We start from the raw sequence: 17843 nt of genomic DNA on the forward strand, positions 1-17843 counted from the left end.
TACAAGAAAAAAAGTTTCCGTATGCCTTTGATCAAAGATAAATTCATTCAATAAAATTGTTTGCACAACTTGCTTAGTTACTATATCTATTCATGATGAATGCAAATACAGATGTGATGGAATTTCTACAAAGGAGGAGAGTAATGCTTGTGAGTACCAAACCTCGTCTCCAATTTGGATGTTCAAGCAGCGGCGTCCAGCTTCCCCTGTGAACACCTGCCCGTGCTTACAGTAGGCCGTGTATGTCATACTCACACCCTCAGGAGGCTTCGAATTCTCCAATACAAGCTCCGAGGACAGAGCCTGTGGAGAGATCACCACCAGACGAATCAGTGCAGGAATGCGATCAAGCTGGCCTAGTTTAGTCAGTGCAGGGATGTGATCAAGCCGGACTAATTTCGTCAGTGCAGGGATGTGTTCAAGACGGACTAGTCTAGTCAGTGCAACGATGTGAACAAGACAGATTAGCCAGTGCAGGGATGCAATCAAGCCGGACTAGTTTCGTCAGTGCAGGGATGTGAACAAACCGGATTAGTCTCATCAGTGCAGGGATGTAAACAAGCTAGACTAGTCTCGTCAGTGTAGAGATGTGAAGAAGCCGGACTAGTCCGGCCAGTGCAGGGATGTGAACAAGCTGGACTAGTTTCGTCAGTGCAGGGATGCTGAGCATCCCGTGTCATATATCTTCTATGTTTTATGTACTTATGTTGTGCTGAAATAGAATATTTAGAATAACAATGGACAGACACACTCATGCAATAAGTCATGGCCATTTCACAAGACCTCTCCTGCACATTTGAGTCTGTCAACCACCTTGCCGTGCTTTCACACTATCAGGATCAAACTCGCCTCCTGCAATGGCTGCCACTTCTCGTGCATTCCAATCTCATTTTCTCCTGCTGATTAAGCCTGAAGACAGAAACATGTGTCCAAAACTGAATCGAAAACTGATGAATGAAACATTTTGATTATCTTTGCTGATGTAAAGAATTCTGTGTCCCTCAACATCCTGGGTAATGTCAATTTAAATGATGTTTTTCTTTCTTTTTTATACCTTGTCGAGGCTCATGTGAGAGCTAACACACAACGCACAGCAAGGGGGCATGAGACAAGAGGGGCGGGAGTGGGAAGGACAAAACAGTGGGGAACAGAGACATTAGGAGATCTGTGTAAGGGAGAGGGATGGGGCGGGGAAGATGGGGAATAGAAGATGGACATTACAGGGACTTTCAGGAAGGAAAGCAGGGAATTTGAAGGAGGTGGGTTTGGGTGAATTATCGGGGGTAGAAAAGATCGAGGATTTGGATGGGGGAAGATAAGAAGTGGTGGTGAACAGCTGTTTTGAAGGGCTGGAGGGAAGAATGGGATTGAATAGATTGAGGGAGTTTATTCCAAAGGCGGGAAAAAAGAGGAATGAAAAAGTGAAGATGAGCAGTGATTCGTGATTTTGGTAGTTTGACCAGAAGGGGGTTGTTGGCGGACCTTGAGCACCCTGCAGAAATGTGGTTGGGACAAATCGCAGAGAGAGCAGGGGGGGCGACGCTGGAGGGGAGACGGTAGAACACAGAAAGACCACCGACCAGCCTGCGGTGAGAGAGAGTGAGAGGCCCAAAGACTCAGCCTCATCGCAGGAGATGCCAATGATCCGAAATGCCTTGGTTTCTACAGCTTGAAGCCGAGAAAGGTGGGAGGCAGGAGCACCAGCCCAGAGGGGAGAGCAGTACTCCATCAGGCTACGGACAAAAGCTTTGAAAGTGGTCAGGAACTTAGGAGGGCCGAGGAAGGACTTTGCACGATGGAGGATTCCCAGTCGGCGACTGGCTTTGGAGGCGAGATTTGAAATGTGGCTTTCCCAGGAAAGGTCATGGGAGATAGTGAGACCCAGAAGCTTGAAAGAAAGGACTTCTTCCAGAGGATTGTTGAGAAAGTGGATGGGTGGGGGGCGGGGGGGGGTTCTAAACGGTCCTTTCAGAGAGACATAGTGAGAGTGTGAGATTTGTCCGGATTGAAAGACATGTTCCACGTGTTGGACCAGTTTGTGATTTTATCCAGATCTGCAGTGAGCGAAGAAGCTGCTGCTTGTCGGTCTGATGGATGACCGATGGTACGGCAGAGGGTGGAGTCATCAGCAAAGAGATATAGAGGATTTTCCAGAGTCGGAGAGATTATTGATGAAAACCAGAAAAAGAACAGGGCCCAGAACGCTACCTTGAGGAACTCCAGCCTGGACAGGAAGAGGAGATGAAAGAATTCCATTTAGGGCCACACGTTGACTGCGACAGGAGAGGAAGTCTGCGAGCCATGAGTGGAGATTAAAGTAACAGTTAATTCACACTTCAAAATAATGTCCAGCATTGTTTGTCTCTTCTCTTCCAGAAGAGAGTTACTGTCAAAAAGAATGAGGGGGAGGTGTGGTGAGCAGGGGAAGGTGTGGCGCTTGTGGAGGTGAGGATGACGAGGGGATGGTATGAGGTGATGAAGGTTCTCACGTTGTAAGCATCAATTATCAGTTGGATCACATTGCTGGAGTTGCTTGAAAGAACACCAACTGCTGACTTTGGGATGAGTTTACTGAGACGCTGCAGGCAAAACACACGAGGTTTGAAAACGGAAATTAATACAAGGCCACAGGAGGTCACAAGACCCATCGTACCAATGCTACGTCTACATCCCAAGGTGCACCTACAGCAGGTAATGCATATTATATAGTTAGCATCAAGCAGTTAATTTTGCCAGTGACTTGCACACAATGTCATGGTGTTAACAAAAGATACAGTGGTGTTTCTAAAAACCAAAACTAAAGGCAGTGAGGACAGCCGGCTTTACCTAGCCACCTGAAAATATGCAGACGTCCTTGAACTGCATCACAGAGTTGTATTTCTCAAGTTTGACCCAACCGGGGATCAAACCCAGACTAAACAGAGGGTGCAATGACAAGCATTTATACCAGCGTGGTTTATCAGTCTGTCTACCAGGAACAGCTCGGTTTATCGCAGCACCAAGTAACCCTGTTAACCAACTTCCCCATGACCGTGCATCACTGTGCGGTGGCCTCGTTACCTGGTAGATATGCTGAAACTCATGACTGACAGCAAAGATAGGCTGGATGTTTCCGTCTCCGAGCTGCTGTGCAAGTTGTCCCACAGAGGGGTAGTCCTGCAAATAAGGCCACAATGTCAATCTCCATCATAAGCATGAACAACCAATCAGAATACCATACCTTGTCATTACAAAACATGTTTTAACTTTGTTGTTTGCAGGAATTGTTGACGAATGGTTTGCAAAACCCCTTTCTTTGTTTGCAAGAAGTGCTTGTATGTGACATGGGATGTTGATAATAAAGATTAGAGTGAAGTCGATGACACGTCATCACAAATCTCCACGTTTAGGGGACTTAGGGGACCCTAAGTCCCCACCCCGGGACATTAACCAGGGGTCAAATCCAAAATAATCGCGACATATTGTTGCAGTTTTACGAAGCTGGCACTCCTCCGAGACAATAGCGCCCAGCATACAGCAATCCCGTGATAGTTATCTCGTTAGTATTCGTTTAGTTAGCCCTTTCCACATGTCTAGAACGTCAATGGGACAAGCGTTGTGTTGGTGTGTGTCTAGTGCCCAACTGTGTCTGCGGACATCCTCCTGCAGTCGAGTTACTTTTTATTAGGAGGTTGGTGGCAGTATTTGCACTCCGGCCACCGGAAAACACTTCATCCCGCAAAACATACCAAAATCAAAAACAAGCAGTCATAGACTGGTACTTACAAAATCGTCAACTTGACCTCTGACCTTGTCTAATAAAAGCTGTCTCAAGAGAAGGTAGCGACGCAAACTAGAAGTTTCTACGATGATTCTGTACCAAACCATCAAAAAATCGAATGTTTTGGATGTTTGACCTCTCTGTGACCTTGACCTTTGACCGATTTTGACCAAAATCTAATCAGCGCTAGCCATCACCCTCCTGAATCACGTGGTGCAATTTGACATTGGTAGCTTCTTCCATTGTCAAGTTATCATGCATACAAACACACACACACACACAAACAGATGACAGAAGTCATCAATATACTTACAAAATCTTTAGATTTCGTAAGTAATAAATCTGAAAAACCACTCCGGAGGGAGAACCTCCTGTGTCGCTGCCCTTCACAGGGCAGCTCACCAGATGATGGGATTGGGGCAAAACCTTCAGGACCGCCAATCTTTGATGATAGGAGGGAAACCATGAAGTAACCTTCCAGGGTCAGATTGCGGTGGTCTGTGTCAGGGTGGTGCTGAAGTGTCATACACCAGACGGCGGTCTCTTTGGGTTAACCTGAGGTGGTCCCTTCGGGTGGGTTCCTGGAATGTCCTATCCCGAAGAGAGAATGATCATCTGAGCTCAAGCGTTTGGACATTGTTATTGCAGCACTCTCTGAGGTTTGGAGACCAAATTGTGGCGAGATCATTGCAGGTGGTGACACCAACTATTGGTCTGGTCGCTCTGATGGTTACCATGCCCAAGGAGTTGCTGTCGCTGTGTCCAATAAGCTGACTCCAATGATAATTGAGGTAAAACTGGTCAACGGGCGTATTATGAGACGAAGGATTCGTCACTCTTTGGGTGTCATTTCCCTGGTCTCTGTTTATGCTCCGACTGAAGCGACTGATCTCACCGTGAATGACGCATTCTACGCCACGCTCGAGTCTGTGGTTAATCAGTGCACCTGGCGAGATACTCTTCTGGTCTTGGGGGATTTCAATGCATCAACTGGAACTGATAGGGATGGTTATGAGACATGTGTTGGTCCCCATGGGTCTGGAAATGTAAACCAGAATAGCATGAAGTTCCTTGACTTTGCAAGAAGTCATGGACTGAGGGAGGCTGGTTCATGGTTTCAGCGCCCACAGGCTCATCGCTGGACTTGGTATTCCAACGCTGGCGGTATAGCAAAGGAGATTGACCATGTGCTCGTTGATGGTTGCAGGAGGATGATCCAGAACAGCAGAGTCTATTGGAGTGCTCAGTTCCTCAATACTGACCACATGCTTGTTGTCACAACTCTGAAGTTGCAGCTTAAATCCAGGAGAATGGTACCATTGCAGCCTTGGCTGGGTGTTGGAAAGCTCAAGGATGAGAGGGTAGCTGAAGAGCTTGCGAACAGGCTAAGTGGAGATTTGGGGGGTCTGGGTGCTTTGGGGAATCCTGAAGAGTTGTGGAGTGCCTTCAAAACCACTGTCCTTGATATTGCCGGTGGATGTCTTGGAATTCACCGTAGGGCGAAGAAGAATTTTATCTCTCAAGGGCCACTGGATAGCATTGACCAGAGTTGCAGGGCCAGGCTGAATGGCAGAGTTGAGCTGTTCAGGGAGCTGAGGCGTAAAACTGTACGTGTGATCAGGGTGGACAAGGAGGCCTATGTGCGAGGAATCTGTGAGGGGGTAGAGCACCTGTGGTCAAGTGATTCTCGTCCCGCTTACAGGGGAATTCACGCATTGCTTTCCTCCAAGCCCATCCCTCGGTGTACTGCATTTAGAGTGGAGGGTGGAGGGCTCTTGACAGAGGATTCCGAAGTGAAGGCCCGCTAGGCCGGTTACTTTGAGCGGCTGTACCAGGCTGATCCGCTAGCTGTTGAGTTGGATGTCAGGGGTGATACTTACTATCCCTGTTGTTGCTATCCCTATTGCTGACCCTCCATTCAATTGCGGTCCACCTTCGTTTGTGGAAACAGGCTGCGGTGAACCTTTTGAAACGGGGCAAAGCTCCAGGGATCTGTGGCATCCATGCTGAACTTCTCAAGGTTGGTGGAAATGCTGCACTTGTGTCGTTGCATGCAGTTCTGTGCTCTGCCTGGAACACAGTTATCATCCCAACTGACTGGAAGAGGGGCTTTGTCCCCATCTCGAAAAGGAAGGGTGATTGCCTAACTGCAACACCCACCGAGGGGTGATGCTGCTCTCAGTACCGGGCAAGGTCTTTGCTCGGATAATTCTTGACAGGGTTCGCCACCATCTGCTTGAGCACCAGCATCTGGAGCTGTCAGGCTTTACACAACGGAGGTCAAGGATTGACCGTATCCTTGCTCTTCGGGTCCTCACCGAATGCAGACGAGAGTTTTGGCAGGGGCTGCTTGCAGCCGATGTTGATCTCTGTAAAGCATTTGATTCAGTGAATTTGGATGCCCTCTGGAGGATTCTTGGTCTTCAGGGGTGCCACCAAAGCTGGTCAATGTAATGTCTGAACTATACTCTAGTACTGAGAGTGCTGTGAGATGTGGTGATACCATCTCTGACTTATTTCCAGTTGTTACTGGAGTTTGTCAGGGGTGTGTACTGTCCCCCACACTTTTCAGCACTTGTATGGACTGGATTTTGGGGAGGATGTCGGAAAGATCAAACTGCGGTGCATCGTTTGGGAATGTTAAGATCTCTGACCTTGATTTCACAGATGATGCAGTCATCTTTGTGGAGACTCTGAATATCCTATTGCGGGCCCTCGGGGTGCTGAATGAGCAGTCGGAGCCATTGGGATTACCTGTTTCCTGGGTCAAAACAAAGATCCAGGCTTTCATTGACATCTTGGATGCTGCTCTCCTGTCTGTACCTGTTTGTGGCTTGGATGTTGAAGTCATGGAGAGATTCACTTACCTTGGCAGTGATATTCATGTCTCTGCTGGCTGTGAGCCAGAAGTCAACAGACGTCTGTGTTGGGCCTGGGGAGTCATGGATTCACTGCATCATGGGGTGTGGCGCTGCCGGTACCTGTGCGAGAGGATGAAAGTCTGAGTCTTCAGGTCCTTGGTGCTTCCAGTCTTGCTCTATGAATGTGAGACTTGGACTCTGACCAGGGATCTGAGACAGAGACTTAATTCCTTTGGTACGAGGTCTCTTCTGAGAATCCTTGGCTCTCGCTGGTCGGACTTTGTGTCCAACAAGCGGTTGCTGAGAGAGACTCGAATGACATTTGTTACCTGCATAGTCTGAGCGTCAGCTGCATCTGTATGGACATGTGGCTCGTTTTCCTGACGCTGATCCTGCTCACCAGATTCTCTCAGCGAGGGAGCTTCGTGAGTGGAGGAGGCCAATGAGCCGACCACGTTCCTCCTGGTTGTCGCAGATTGATCAACATCTCAAGGAGATGGGGATGGGCCAGGCATCTGCCTGGGGGATGGCCAGACGGAGGACCTTGAAGTACCAGGAGAAAGTGGATGCAGCAACACGCTGCTCCGGCACATGCTCCCATATCTGACCTGACCTGTTGCATTGGGATTTTAATTAGGTCTTCAATCCCCTATTTTTTCAGTTTTATTCACTTTACTTCATTTCACACACAACCCCACCATGCACACACGTCAGATTGGTGAGGTTACTCGAGGAGCGTCATGAGGAGCATCACTGCAGCGTGATATGCATACACACGCCATTTCCCTGTTCAAACAGTGTGCCACAAACCAACCGACGCTTCACCTCAGACCCTCATCATGCTCACCTCATCATGTTACCACACTCACCATGATCACTACAAATGCCTCCTACAATTCGCCACAACAATGTATTCCCAACCTCTTCATCGTAAACGCTACAACTGCGACCAACCACTTCAACCTCATCACCACAACTTCCTCAACTGCTCCCATTGCTTCAACTCCTTCACTGCAAATGCCACAGCACTTCCTTTACCTCACTGCAAACTGCCCCAACGACAGCTATCTCCCTTAACGCTCACCACAGTCTCTGGGATGCCAGTGGAATAAAGGACATTACGAGCCAGGGTATTTCGGCATGTAACTTCAAGTGCAAATATGGGCTGGGGCTCAATCAATGACGTTTGTGTAGCCTTGGCGGTCTGCTAAATAACAATGCTAAAATGGAGTTCAGCGCATGTTCATGGCCAGAGGTCACTCCCAAAAACCCTCAGCCAATGTAAGTTACGGAGCTCTGTTGCATGGCCAAGTTGGAGCGTAACTGAAGCCATTTTTGGTTTTGGAATCTGGCGTGGCGTGGCCATGGCTCGGGATGAGGTTTATGCGCCAACGGGGGAGCTTGGAAATGCCTATAGGCTCTTTATCAATTTCTGACTCCTTCCCTCCAGGCTGCATAAAAAGCAGGCAAATCAGAGTCAGTCTGTCTCTTTCATCCTTCGTCCAGAGCTTTTGCCGAGCCAAGCGTCAACCAAGCTGAGAGGGCAGTGCAACCGAGTGAGGTGAGCAGCACTGCCGGGTCGTTGCTGGGTCATCACCGGGTCGTCGATGCCTGGCTGCCACAGCATTCCACAGTCATCCTCGTTAACCATACACGTACAGATTTTCTTACATGTACCCCGTTAAGCTATCTCTCACGCATCTTCTCTCCCATCTGTGTCTCATCCACTGTGAATGCACAAACTAAAAGAGCAACAATAACCGATTCGCACCTCTCTACACTTCCTCTTGTATCACACTGCAACACATTTTGCACCTCCCACACATGCATGGTAGACACCTCAATTTTCTTCCCTCCTTCCACTTCTTAAGTGATTGGGCTGCGTGCGTCATACGACCACGCCAGGTACAATGAGGTCGCTTACACCTCAACTGTTTCTCCTCTTTCTGAACTATCCAGCTTCTTCGTGTGTGCGTGTGCGTGTGCGTGTGCGAGTGCGAGTGCGAGTGCGAGTGCGTGTGCGTGTGTGTGCGTGTGTGTGTGTGTGTGTGTGTGTGTGTGTGTGTGTGTGTGTGTGTGTGTGTGTGTGTGTGTGTGTGTGATGGTGCCTGTTATGTTAGCATAATTTAAGATTGTAGACGTTTATCTCGGGTTAACTCTGCATTGTGTCACTTTTAGAAATGACTGCATTTCTTTTGCCGCACCCACAATTCCTTGCTTTCCGCTGCTGTACATTTTGTGAATAAACCCCTTTATAAACCCCCTTACAGTGCCACATAACTTTCTTCGACCTTGCTTTTAAATAAATTGCTTGGTATAAATGTACCCAGCCCGTTTCGTCTTTTCCTTCATTGGTCCATCATGGTCCATACCTTAATTTAGCCGGGAAGTTTTGCCCCACCAAATTTGCTCTTATTAGCCAGCACACACTCACCGTATTACTTGGCAGTAATCTGAGTGTGCGCTGAGGGCATGAGACTACAATTGACTCGGCCATCCACAGGTAAGGTATCATGTGAGGTGGTGCACAACCCTGCCTGGATTGGCAGTGCCAATCGGTGTTCGTGGTTGCTTCGCAACCGATTCCCCTCATGGCGAGCCTCAAACCCCAAGTCCACAACAATATTTAATGTGTTCCCCAATGTTAAAATATCATTTTATAATGTGTCTAATTGGATTTTTTGGTATTTGACCTTTTGTCCCCCTGTGCGGGGTGTGGGGAGGGGGGTGGTATTAGCCCATATACATAGTCCAACTTTAGGAAGACTTCTCCACATTGACCAACAGCATTCATGATGTTGATGAAATAGAACCTTCACTTCGTGGTGAAATAGAACAGTCACACAACATTTGGTAAATTAAATGTGAGATCACAAACACTGGGCAACTTCGCCTTAAACAAATAAAACACTGACTGACAAATCGAGTGAAAGTTGTCCAACAGAACGGTGTATCTGAGTTGTCTGGTCTGGATTTGATTCCCACGCTGAGTGTAGACTGTCGGATTGGTGATTCGCATGCTAGGGGTGTACCATCTATCAGATCTTAAAGTGTGCAATCCCACAGATGGACGTTAAGCTGGATGTCCCATTTGCTGTCATTAGTTGGGCGTTAAAGATCCCACGTTGTCTTGAACAAAGAGAAGGGTTATCACCAGCACCCTGAACAAATTACAAATTCCTGCTCCAACCAAAGGGGGCACTGCATCAGTGGCACCACCATGCTCCCGAGCAATAATGCAACAGGGAGCCACTTGCTGCATACAGTGTCTCTCGAAAGTCTACACCCTGTTTCAAATTTTTCACCTTTTGTTGACTTGTCGCCTGGAATGAAATTCCAAGCATTAAATCAGATTTTTTTTTCTACCTTTATTTACACATTATAACCCACAACTTCCAAATGAAAAACAAATTCTACGAAAAATTAATTACAAATACTAAACGAGAATATCTTGGTTGGATAAGTGTCCACCCCCCACCTCCCCCCAACAGTAGCAATTGTAAATTAGCTCAGGTGTAACCAATCACCTTCAAAATCACACACCAAGTTAATTTGTCTCCACCTGTGTTAAATTGTAGTGATTCTGTTTATTTCAGTATAAAATCAGCTGTTCCTGTAGGTTACTACTGCTGGGTACTGCATTTCACAGCAAAGACTCAACCATGAGCACCAAAGAGCTTTCAAAAGGCATCTGGAATAAAGCTGTGGAAAGACACAGATCAGGGGATGGGTATAAAAATATTTCAAAGGCCTTGAATATCCCTTGGAGCACAGTCAAGACAATCATTAAGTGAAAGGCGTATGGTACCACCAAGACCCTGCCTAGATTAGGCTATCTCTCCAAACTGGATGGCCAAGCAAGGGGGAGATTGATCAGAGAGGCCACCATGAGGCCAATGGAAACTTTGAAAGAGCTACATGCCTTTACGGCAAAGACTGATCACTGTGTGCATGTGACAACAATATGCCAAGCACACCACAAGTCTGGCCTGTACGGTAGGGTGTCAAGAAGAAAGCCATTACTCAAAAAAGCCCAACTTGAGTCCTGTTTGAGGTATGCATAAAACCACTCCAGAGATTCTGAAGCCATGTGACAAAAAGTTTTGTGGTCTGATGAAACCAAGAGGAACTTTTTGGCCTAAATTCAAAATGTTATGTTTGGCACAAACCCAACACAGCACATTACCCAAAGAGCACCATCCCGACTGTGAAGCATGGTGGTGGCAGCATTATGTTATGGGGATGTTTCTCATCAGCAGGGACTTTGGGATTTGTCAGGAAAGAAGGGAAAATGTATGGAACAAAACAGAAAAATCCTGCTGCCCTCTGCAAGAAAGCTGAAATTGGGATGGAAGCTCACCTTTTGGGATGACAACAACCCAAAGCACACAGCCAAAGCTACACTGGAGTGGCTAAGGAACAAAAAGATAAAGTCCTTGAGTGGCCCAGTTAGAGGGCTGACCGAAAGCCAATCGAAAATCTGTGGCATGACTTGAAGATTGCTGTCCATTAACACTCCCCACGCAACTTGACTGAGCTTGAACAGTTTTGTACAGAAGAATGGGCAAATATTGCCCAATCAAGATGTGCAAAGTTAGTGTAGACCAGTGTTTCTCAAGGTAGGGCATGGCAATATTTTGGTGGGGCATGAGGATTCAGAATTAATGAATCAATATGTGATCGCTTTCATAGCTTTGCACTTTCAGATTTGCAAAAAAGCAAAGATATTTGGATTTGTGACATTTCTGGATTTGTGCCGATGCAACATATCGTCAATAAATTTTCGCCAATTCCCTTGGTTGAAAGAATGTGCGGTAACTGACGAGGCAAAGAACGTCATTGTTGACCACTTGAAAATGTTGGTTAATGACTTCAATGACAGATTTCATGATTTGAAAGCAATGGAGTTCCCTTCTTGGTTGACTCAGCCATTTCTGGCGGATTTATCTGAAGTACCAGAGCAATACCAAGAGGAGTTATGCGAGTTGCAACAAGACGAGTCTGTGAAAACTCTTTTCAAGATCAAAAGAACCATGATGTGGCTGTCTGAGAATAGCGAAAATAAATACCCAAACTCGACTACTTTGGCAAGGGAAGTATTGATAAATTTTCCATCTTATTTAATCGAATGTGGATTTGGTGTTGTTACCGATTTGCTGCAAGCTCAGAGAAATCGACTGGAAATCACGAAACGTGGTAATTTAAAGCTGAAACTGACAAAATTGGTTCCTCGAATCAAACAAATCTGCAGCCAGCGTCAAGGGCAGGGCTCCCATTGAAGTGAGTAGCAATTGAATAAAATTTGCAATAAAGTTTTAATAAAGCCTTTTGAATAGATATGTAGTATATACTGTGGTGTCTCCAATCATGGTGGGGCGTACAATTTTTTGGAACATCAAAGTGGGGCGTGGGACAAAAAAGGTTGAGAAATACTGGTGAAGACCGATCCCAACAGAATCAGCTGTAATTGCTGTCAAAGATGCTTCCACCAAGTATTAACTCAGGGGGATGGACACTCATCCAACCAAGATATTCTAATTTTGTAATTAATTTTCTGAAATTTGTATAATTTCTTTTTCACTTGGAAGTTGTGGGTTACGATGTGTAAATAAAGGTAGAAAAAGTCTGATTTAATGAAATTTAATTCCAGCGCATAAGGTAACGAAAGGTGAAAATTTTGAAAGAGGGTGTAGACTTTCTGTAGGCACTGTGTGAGAGGCGAAGAGTAAAATGGTGAAAGATCTTACGGTGTACATCCACCTTGTAAAACTTCCAATGTGCCCATCCTCTGTGGTTGAGACTCACAAGTGTAAGCTACTGCCCTTTATCCACGTCATAAATTGTCTTACGTTGAGATGGCTGCGTGTGTACACCCCTCCAGAGTTCAAGTGACATCGTCCATCATTGGGAACCACAATGCCACCCATCTTGCCATCTCCAGCCGAATGGAACCCCGCGTCGGTGGAAAACACCAGGAGTCGAGTCACGTTCCTCCAACCAATCTTCTCCTGAAGTGTCAATGTGCAGAGAACAGGGAAACATCCGTTTGTCCTTCTCGTTCCTCAAGAAGTTGCGAAGAAACGATGAAGTAAACGAGTTCACACTTCGGGTCACACAAGAAGAAACTTGGCAAAGAATTACAAAGCAAGGTCAATGCAGAAATCCACCCATGAAGGTTAGCTGTACTATGTACTGAAAACCATCTATGGGAAAAGGACAAAGCGGTACCCCTGTGGATCACTTCCTTCCAACATTTTAGAGTTTGCATTCTTGGACTGCTTAGAAATATGGCCACGTGGCCTATGTGGATAATTTGGTTAATGGAGATTAAAACGATTCCAGCATTGGTTCAGTTTTATTTATTTACAAAAAAATACCGGCCGTCGCTTTGCTGATGGGATATTAGGGGTGGGGAGAAAACAAGGCAAGGGGGAGGAAGGGAGAAAAAGGAGAGGGGGGGGGGGGAGAAAAAGAAGAGAGGGGGAGGGGAGAGGGAGAGGAGTGGGGGAGAGAGAAGGGAGTGGGGGAGAGAGAAGGGAGTGGGGGAGAGAGAGAGAGGAGGGAGAGTGGGGAGGTAAAGGTGAAAAGAGAGAGGAGGGAGAGTGGGAAGGTGGAGGTAAAAAGAGAAAGGAGGGAGAGTGAGTGAGGAGGCATGAGGGAGAGAGAGAGGAGGGGTTGGGGAAGGCAGCGTTAGGCGAGAGGAAGGAAAGGCAGACGTGCAGTGGAGCGTTAATTACGATTCATACCGTCTCATCAAAATGATGTTGCATTGAATTGCAGTGAAGATGGAAACAAAATAATGTCTGAAATCCATTTTCTACTGGTCATATTATAAACACGGCCCAGAGACAAACACCGCCTGGACACGTCCGGAGATAAATACTACCGGGACATGTCTGGAGACAAACACGGATATCTCCAGAGCCAAACACCGGCTGCACATGTCCAGATATATGTGTGCGTGTGTGTGTTTGTGGTGGGGGGGGGGAGGGTACTGCACTGTATTAGGAGGGGTGGAGTGAGGATGAGACAGAGAGGGAGGGAGAGGGAGAGAGAGCTAGAGAGAGGTGGGGGGAGGGGAGTTAGCAGAGAGTATGTTGTGCTTTATGAACACACACACACACACACACACACACACACACACACACACACACACACACACACACACACACACACACACACACACACACACACACACACACACACACACACACACACACACACACCTTAGTGCTTGGCTGATATCAGCAATTTTTTGGGACTCGGCAGATTGGAGTCGGTGTCATTACCGATTCTAGTCTGTGCTGTATGCAACCCAAAACGCTTGAGTAGCTTTCCCTATTTGGTTGGGGGAAATTTCAACAAACACATTAAAAAATTAACGTTGCATTTATATCGACGTTTGAAGGAGATGTTCATGAACATTAATCTTTATAAACAGTTGTGTGTGATGGGTAGAAAAAAAAAAAAAAAAAAACTTTGGCTCGGTAATTTCGAAAACATGTGAATATGGCAAACGGCTCAGAAATCGGTGGCCATGAATTATATTTTGCTTTGAAACTGACAAAGAGAAACCATATCACCGATGTAAAGCACACCCCGTTCATATGAAATAACCAATTTCTTTAGAAACAGTCACGACGTCGAAGGAAAACGTGATCGCTCGGATGCTGCTGAGGTTTGAAGTTAAAACCTCCATAAGATACGGGATGAAAATTTGCCACCACGACACCCATAACCAAGCATGCAGCATGCACGCACGCACGCACATTCACGGACAGTCCCTTTACATATCCAAATCTACCCATATGTACCACGTCCGTGTGTGCTGCATACATACCTCTACCTTGTATAGCAAGTATAAGCACTCAAGGAAGCACTCCAATTAAATGGTTGATAAGGAACGGCTGGCTTGGCAAGCGACAGCAAGCTGATTTGTAATGGCACATACCCGAAAAAAAAAAAAACTCAACATTGCTGATTTCTTAACATTTTCAGATTTCACTCCAGATTGAGTTATTTAGTCCATGTGACCGATTCTCAAAACTAAAATTATATTTTCATGATTTACTTTAATTAGTCTGTGAGAGTGGATCATGGAAAATCGTATCAGGTCATGCATGAAATCACTCCAAGCACCTTATTTAAAAACTATAGCACTTACAAAAGTGATGTAGACAGTGATTCGTAGCTTATATGAACAGGCATTCAAAGATATGAGTGAGGAAAGTGAATAAAAACAAACATTTTGAATGCTTTATCATCAATAAACCATTGTGGCCTGTTCCAACTCAAGGCATTGTTGAGCAGGCCGAACAAAATGGCGAAAAAATACCCCAGCGAGGTAACCCGGGATGTGCCTTAAGACCCCATCGAAAGCAAGGTGTCCGAGGATGCGCCCGATAAAGGATATAATTAAATAAGGCCGTTAATTATCTTCAAAAGGGATGTTTCAAATCAACCCAAACACCCAATTTTCATTCATGCACTTCCTTGGAATTCCCTTAGTATACATGCAAAGTTTCAGTCCTCTAGGTTTCATGGTTTTAGAGTTATGGAGGACACACACACACACACACACACACGAATGACAGGCTGAGTCAACCCACCTGGTGTTAATTTGACAGCACAACAGGGGCTTGAACTCACGACCATAAGATCTTAAGCCAACACCAAGCTGAAAGGTTCATTTATGATGGCACATCATACATAATGGCTCAAACTATAATCAAAGGTCAAATGCCACAGGGTGATGAAGTGAGGACATAGCTAATCACGACATCCTGAACATTAAGTTATTTTTGGATGGAGATCTACTTTAAACACCATTGTTTGTATCAATGGGAATAAACTGCACAAATAAATCACAATGTTTACACCAAAACCTCAATACGGCAGCAAAATGATCACATCCACTTCTGTGCAGTCTGCACCACGTGGTTACAGGTCATCCATACAATATTCCCGAAGTGCTGAGCACTGAGTAAGGAAGCAGCACATCCCAATTTTCAAGTCTTTGGTATGAATGGGCTGGGGTTCAAACCACCAACCACCCAGACATTCGAACCATTACACCACCTGATTCAGGTTGGTATTCTTTCAATAGTAAATCATCACGAAATGCCATTTTCTTGTACTTAACAAAAACTTTTTTGGTTGTATTTGATTTTTCAGAATAAGTAAATAATGTATTCTGTACAATAATAAACTCCACACGAGATTCCAGGAAAGTCTGCACAAAATACATTTGAAAAATAAGTTTGTTGCATTTCCTAATCCTCATCATCATCATCATCATCATCATCATCATCATCATCATCAACCGCCCCCACCCCCTCCTAATTTCTGACCTTTCCACAGTACCTTATGTAAACAGCCATTGTGACATCGCAGAAACATCACAGAATAACTGGCCATGCATTTTAAATAAAAACAGTGGAACTTCTTCTTATGTTTCGCTGAGCTGATGCAGATTGTACTCGGTCCACTTAACTCCTTGAAAGAGCGAGATGTGCATGAGATAATTGAGAGGAAGAGATGGCTCCTGGAAAAGTGTAAAATCTCTGGCATCCTACCTTGCTCTCCAAACTGTCTGCCTATGGCATCAAAGGCCAGCTCCACACACGATTTACCGACTTCCTCTCCTCTTGTCTCCAATGTGTGGCTCTCAACAGGATCCTTTCTTCTCCTCACCCTAACAAGCCTGGAGTGCCCAAGGTCATGTTCTGGGCCCCCCTTGTCCTCGTCCTTATCAATGACCTCTCTGACTCTCTGGAAACTCTTCTCTGTCTCTTTTCTGATGGCTCCACACTCTGGCTTAATATTCTCCTGATAGGCATGCAGCAGTCTCTTCCCTCTCTGCAGACCTTGATAGAATTACAAGTTGGTCAAACAGTCTTTCAACCCTGAGAAATCTCACTCTCTCTTTCTCCAAAAGCACTATCTGATGAACCCTTCCATCTACTTCCCCAACATTCTTTTCCAAAAAGTTCATTCCATCAAATTTTTAAGCGGAGTCTCCAACAATGAAGTAGAGCTCATCCTGATTCAACTCAAACATTGAAATCTCATGCAATGAAGCCGAGTATCTTGACCTATCACTTTCACGTTCATATCACAGACAGGTCGGTGGTCTTTGTCTTCTTCTGCCTCCTTTCTGGTTTTGCATCCTTTGCCCTCTCCATGCTTTGTCATCGTCCCCACCTCCCCCGCCAATCTCTGCAAGGTGCATGTAGTACACCATCAACGCCCTTCTGGTGAAACTCAAAATCCAGACTCACTGCTCACCTGCACTCATGTTCTTTTTTTCCACCAGTGCAACCAACTTCCTCAGTCCCTTCAATCCCACTCTTCCCTCCAGGACTTCAAGAGAACTGTTCAACACAATCTCAAGTCAACCCTCCTCCATAACAGTGATCTTTTCTACCCCCATTCACTCTCCCCAAGTTTAACGACATTACAACCATGGTATACCTCACATGCAGCAACCTGCATGATGGCATCAAAGCCACCCTCTGGGGAGTCCAGATTGCCGGAAACGCGCTGCCGACCAACCAACCGGTTAAAACGGTCACTCTGTGCCGTCAGGGGAAGCACATTACGAAAGCCAAAAGGTCTTGAGCAGATCTCCTCTTGAACTCCACAAGGGTTACGTAGTTTTCCAGGTACAGTGCTTACATAAGGCATCACAGTCTTGTCGACAAAGGCACCAAAACCTTGAACACAGGAAACATGTGACAAAGTAAGAAATCACCTTGCTCTACAAACTCTGATGTCTGAATCACACCCAATCATGGACCCATCCGAGCTCCGATGTCCGAATCAGACCGGAACATGGAACTATCTAACACTGGATGTCCAAATTAGACCGGATCATTGAACTATCCGAGCTCGGATGTCTGAACCAGAAGTGATCCCAGAGCTATCTGAGCTCAGATGGCCGAATCAGACCAAATCACGGAGCTCTACAAGTTCATGGTTCGCAGATGGGAAATTGCGGAAGTAATTTGTAGATTTTGCTGCCAAAGCGCATGAAGGGGCACACCATATGGATTGAAACAATTTGATAATTCATTGATAATAACGATTATGATGCTGACAAGAGGACACCACAAATCAAACAACAAAAGTCCAACACAGAGTGAACTGACATGTAAGCATTTTTTAATCATAAACTGGTCTTCCAGCGAGGTGGTTAGCTCATTTCAAGGTAACTACCTGGC

The 17843-nt window shown here is 45.8% G+C and overlaps 1 protein-coding gene across 2 annotated transcripts in view; it reads right to left on the reverse strand.

Moving 5' to 3' along the window:
- Positions 1-17843, reverse strand: part of LOC147027398 (integrin beta-1-like) — a 62571-nt gene that overhangs the window by 23966 nt on the left and 20762 nt on the right. For both annotated transcript variants that reach the window (XM_085876755.1, XM_085876756.1), the window contains 5 exons: positions 17095-17336; positions 12471-12629; positions 3061-3156; positions 2490-2579; positions 163-303 (listed from right to left, as the gene is read on the reverse strand). In XM_085876755.1, the coding sequence (XP_085732881.1) occupies positions 163-303; positions 2490-2579; positions 3061-3156; positions 12471-12629; positions 17095-17336 (728 nt within the window). The remainder of the gene's footprint in view (positions 1-162; positions 304-2489; positions 2580-3060; positions 3157-12470; positions 12630-17094; positions 17337-17843) is intronic.

The sequence above is a fragment of the Eptatretus burgeri genome, chromosome 4 (assembly GCF_056783735.1).
Source record: "Eptatretus burgeri isolate ZD-2024b chromosome 4, Ebu_testis_v1, whole genome shotgun sequence".
NCBI lineage: Eukaryota > Metazoa > Chordata > Myxini > Myxiniformes > Myxinidae > Eptatretus > Eptatretus burgeri.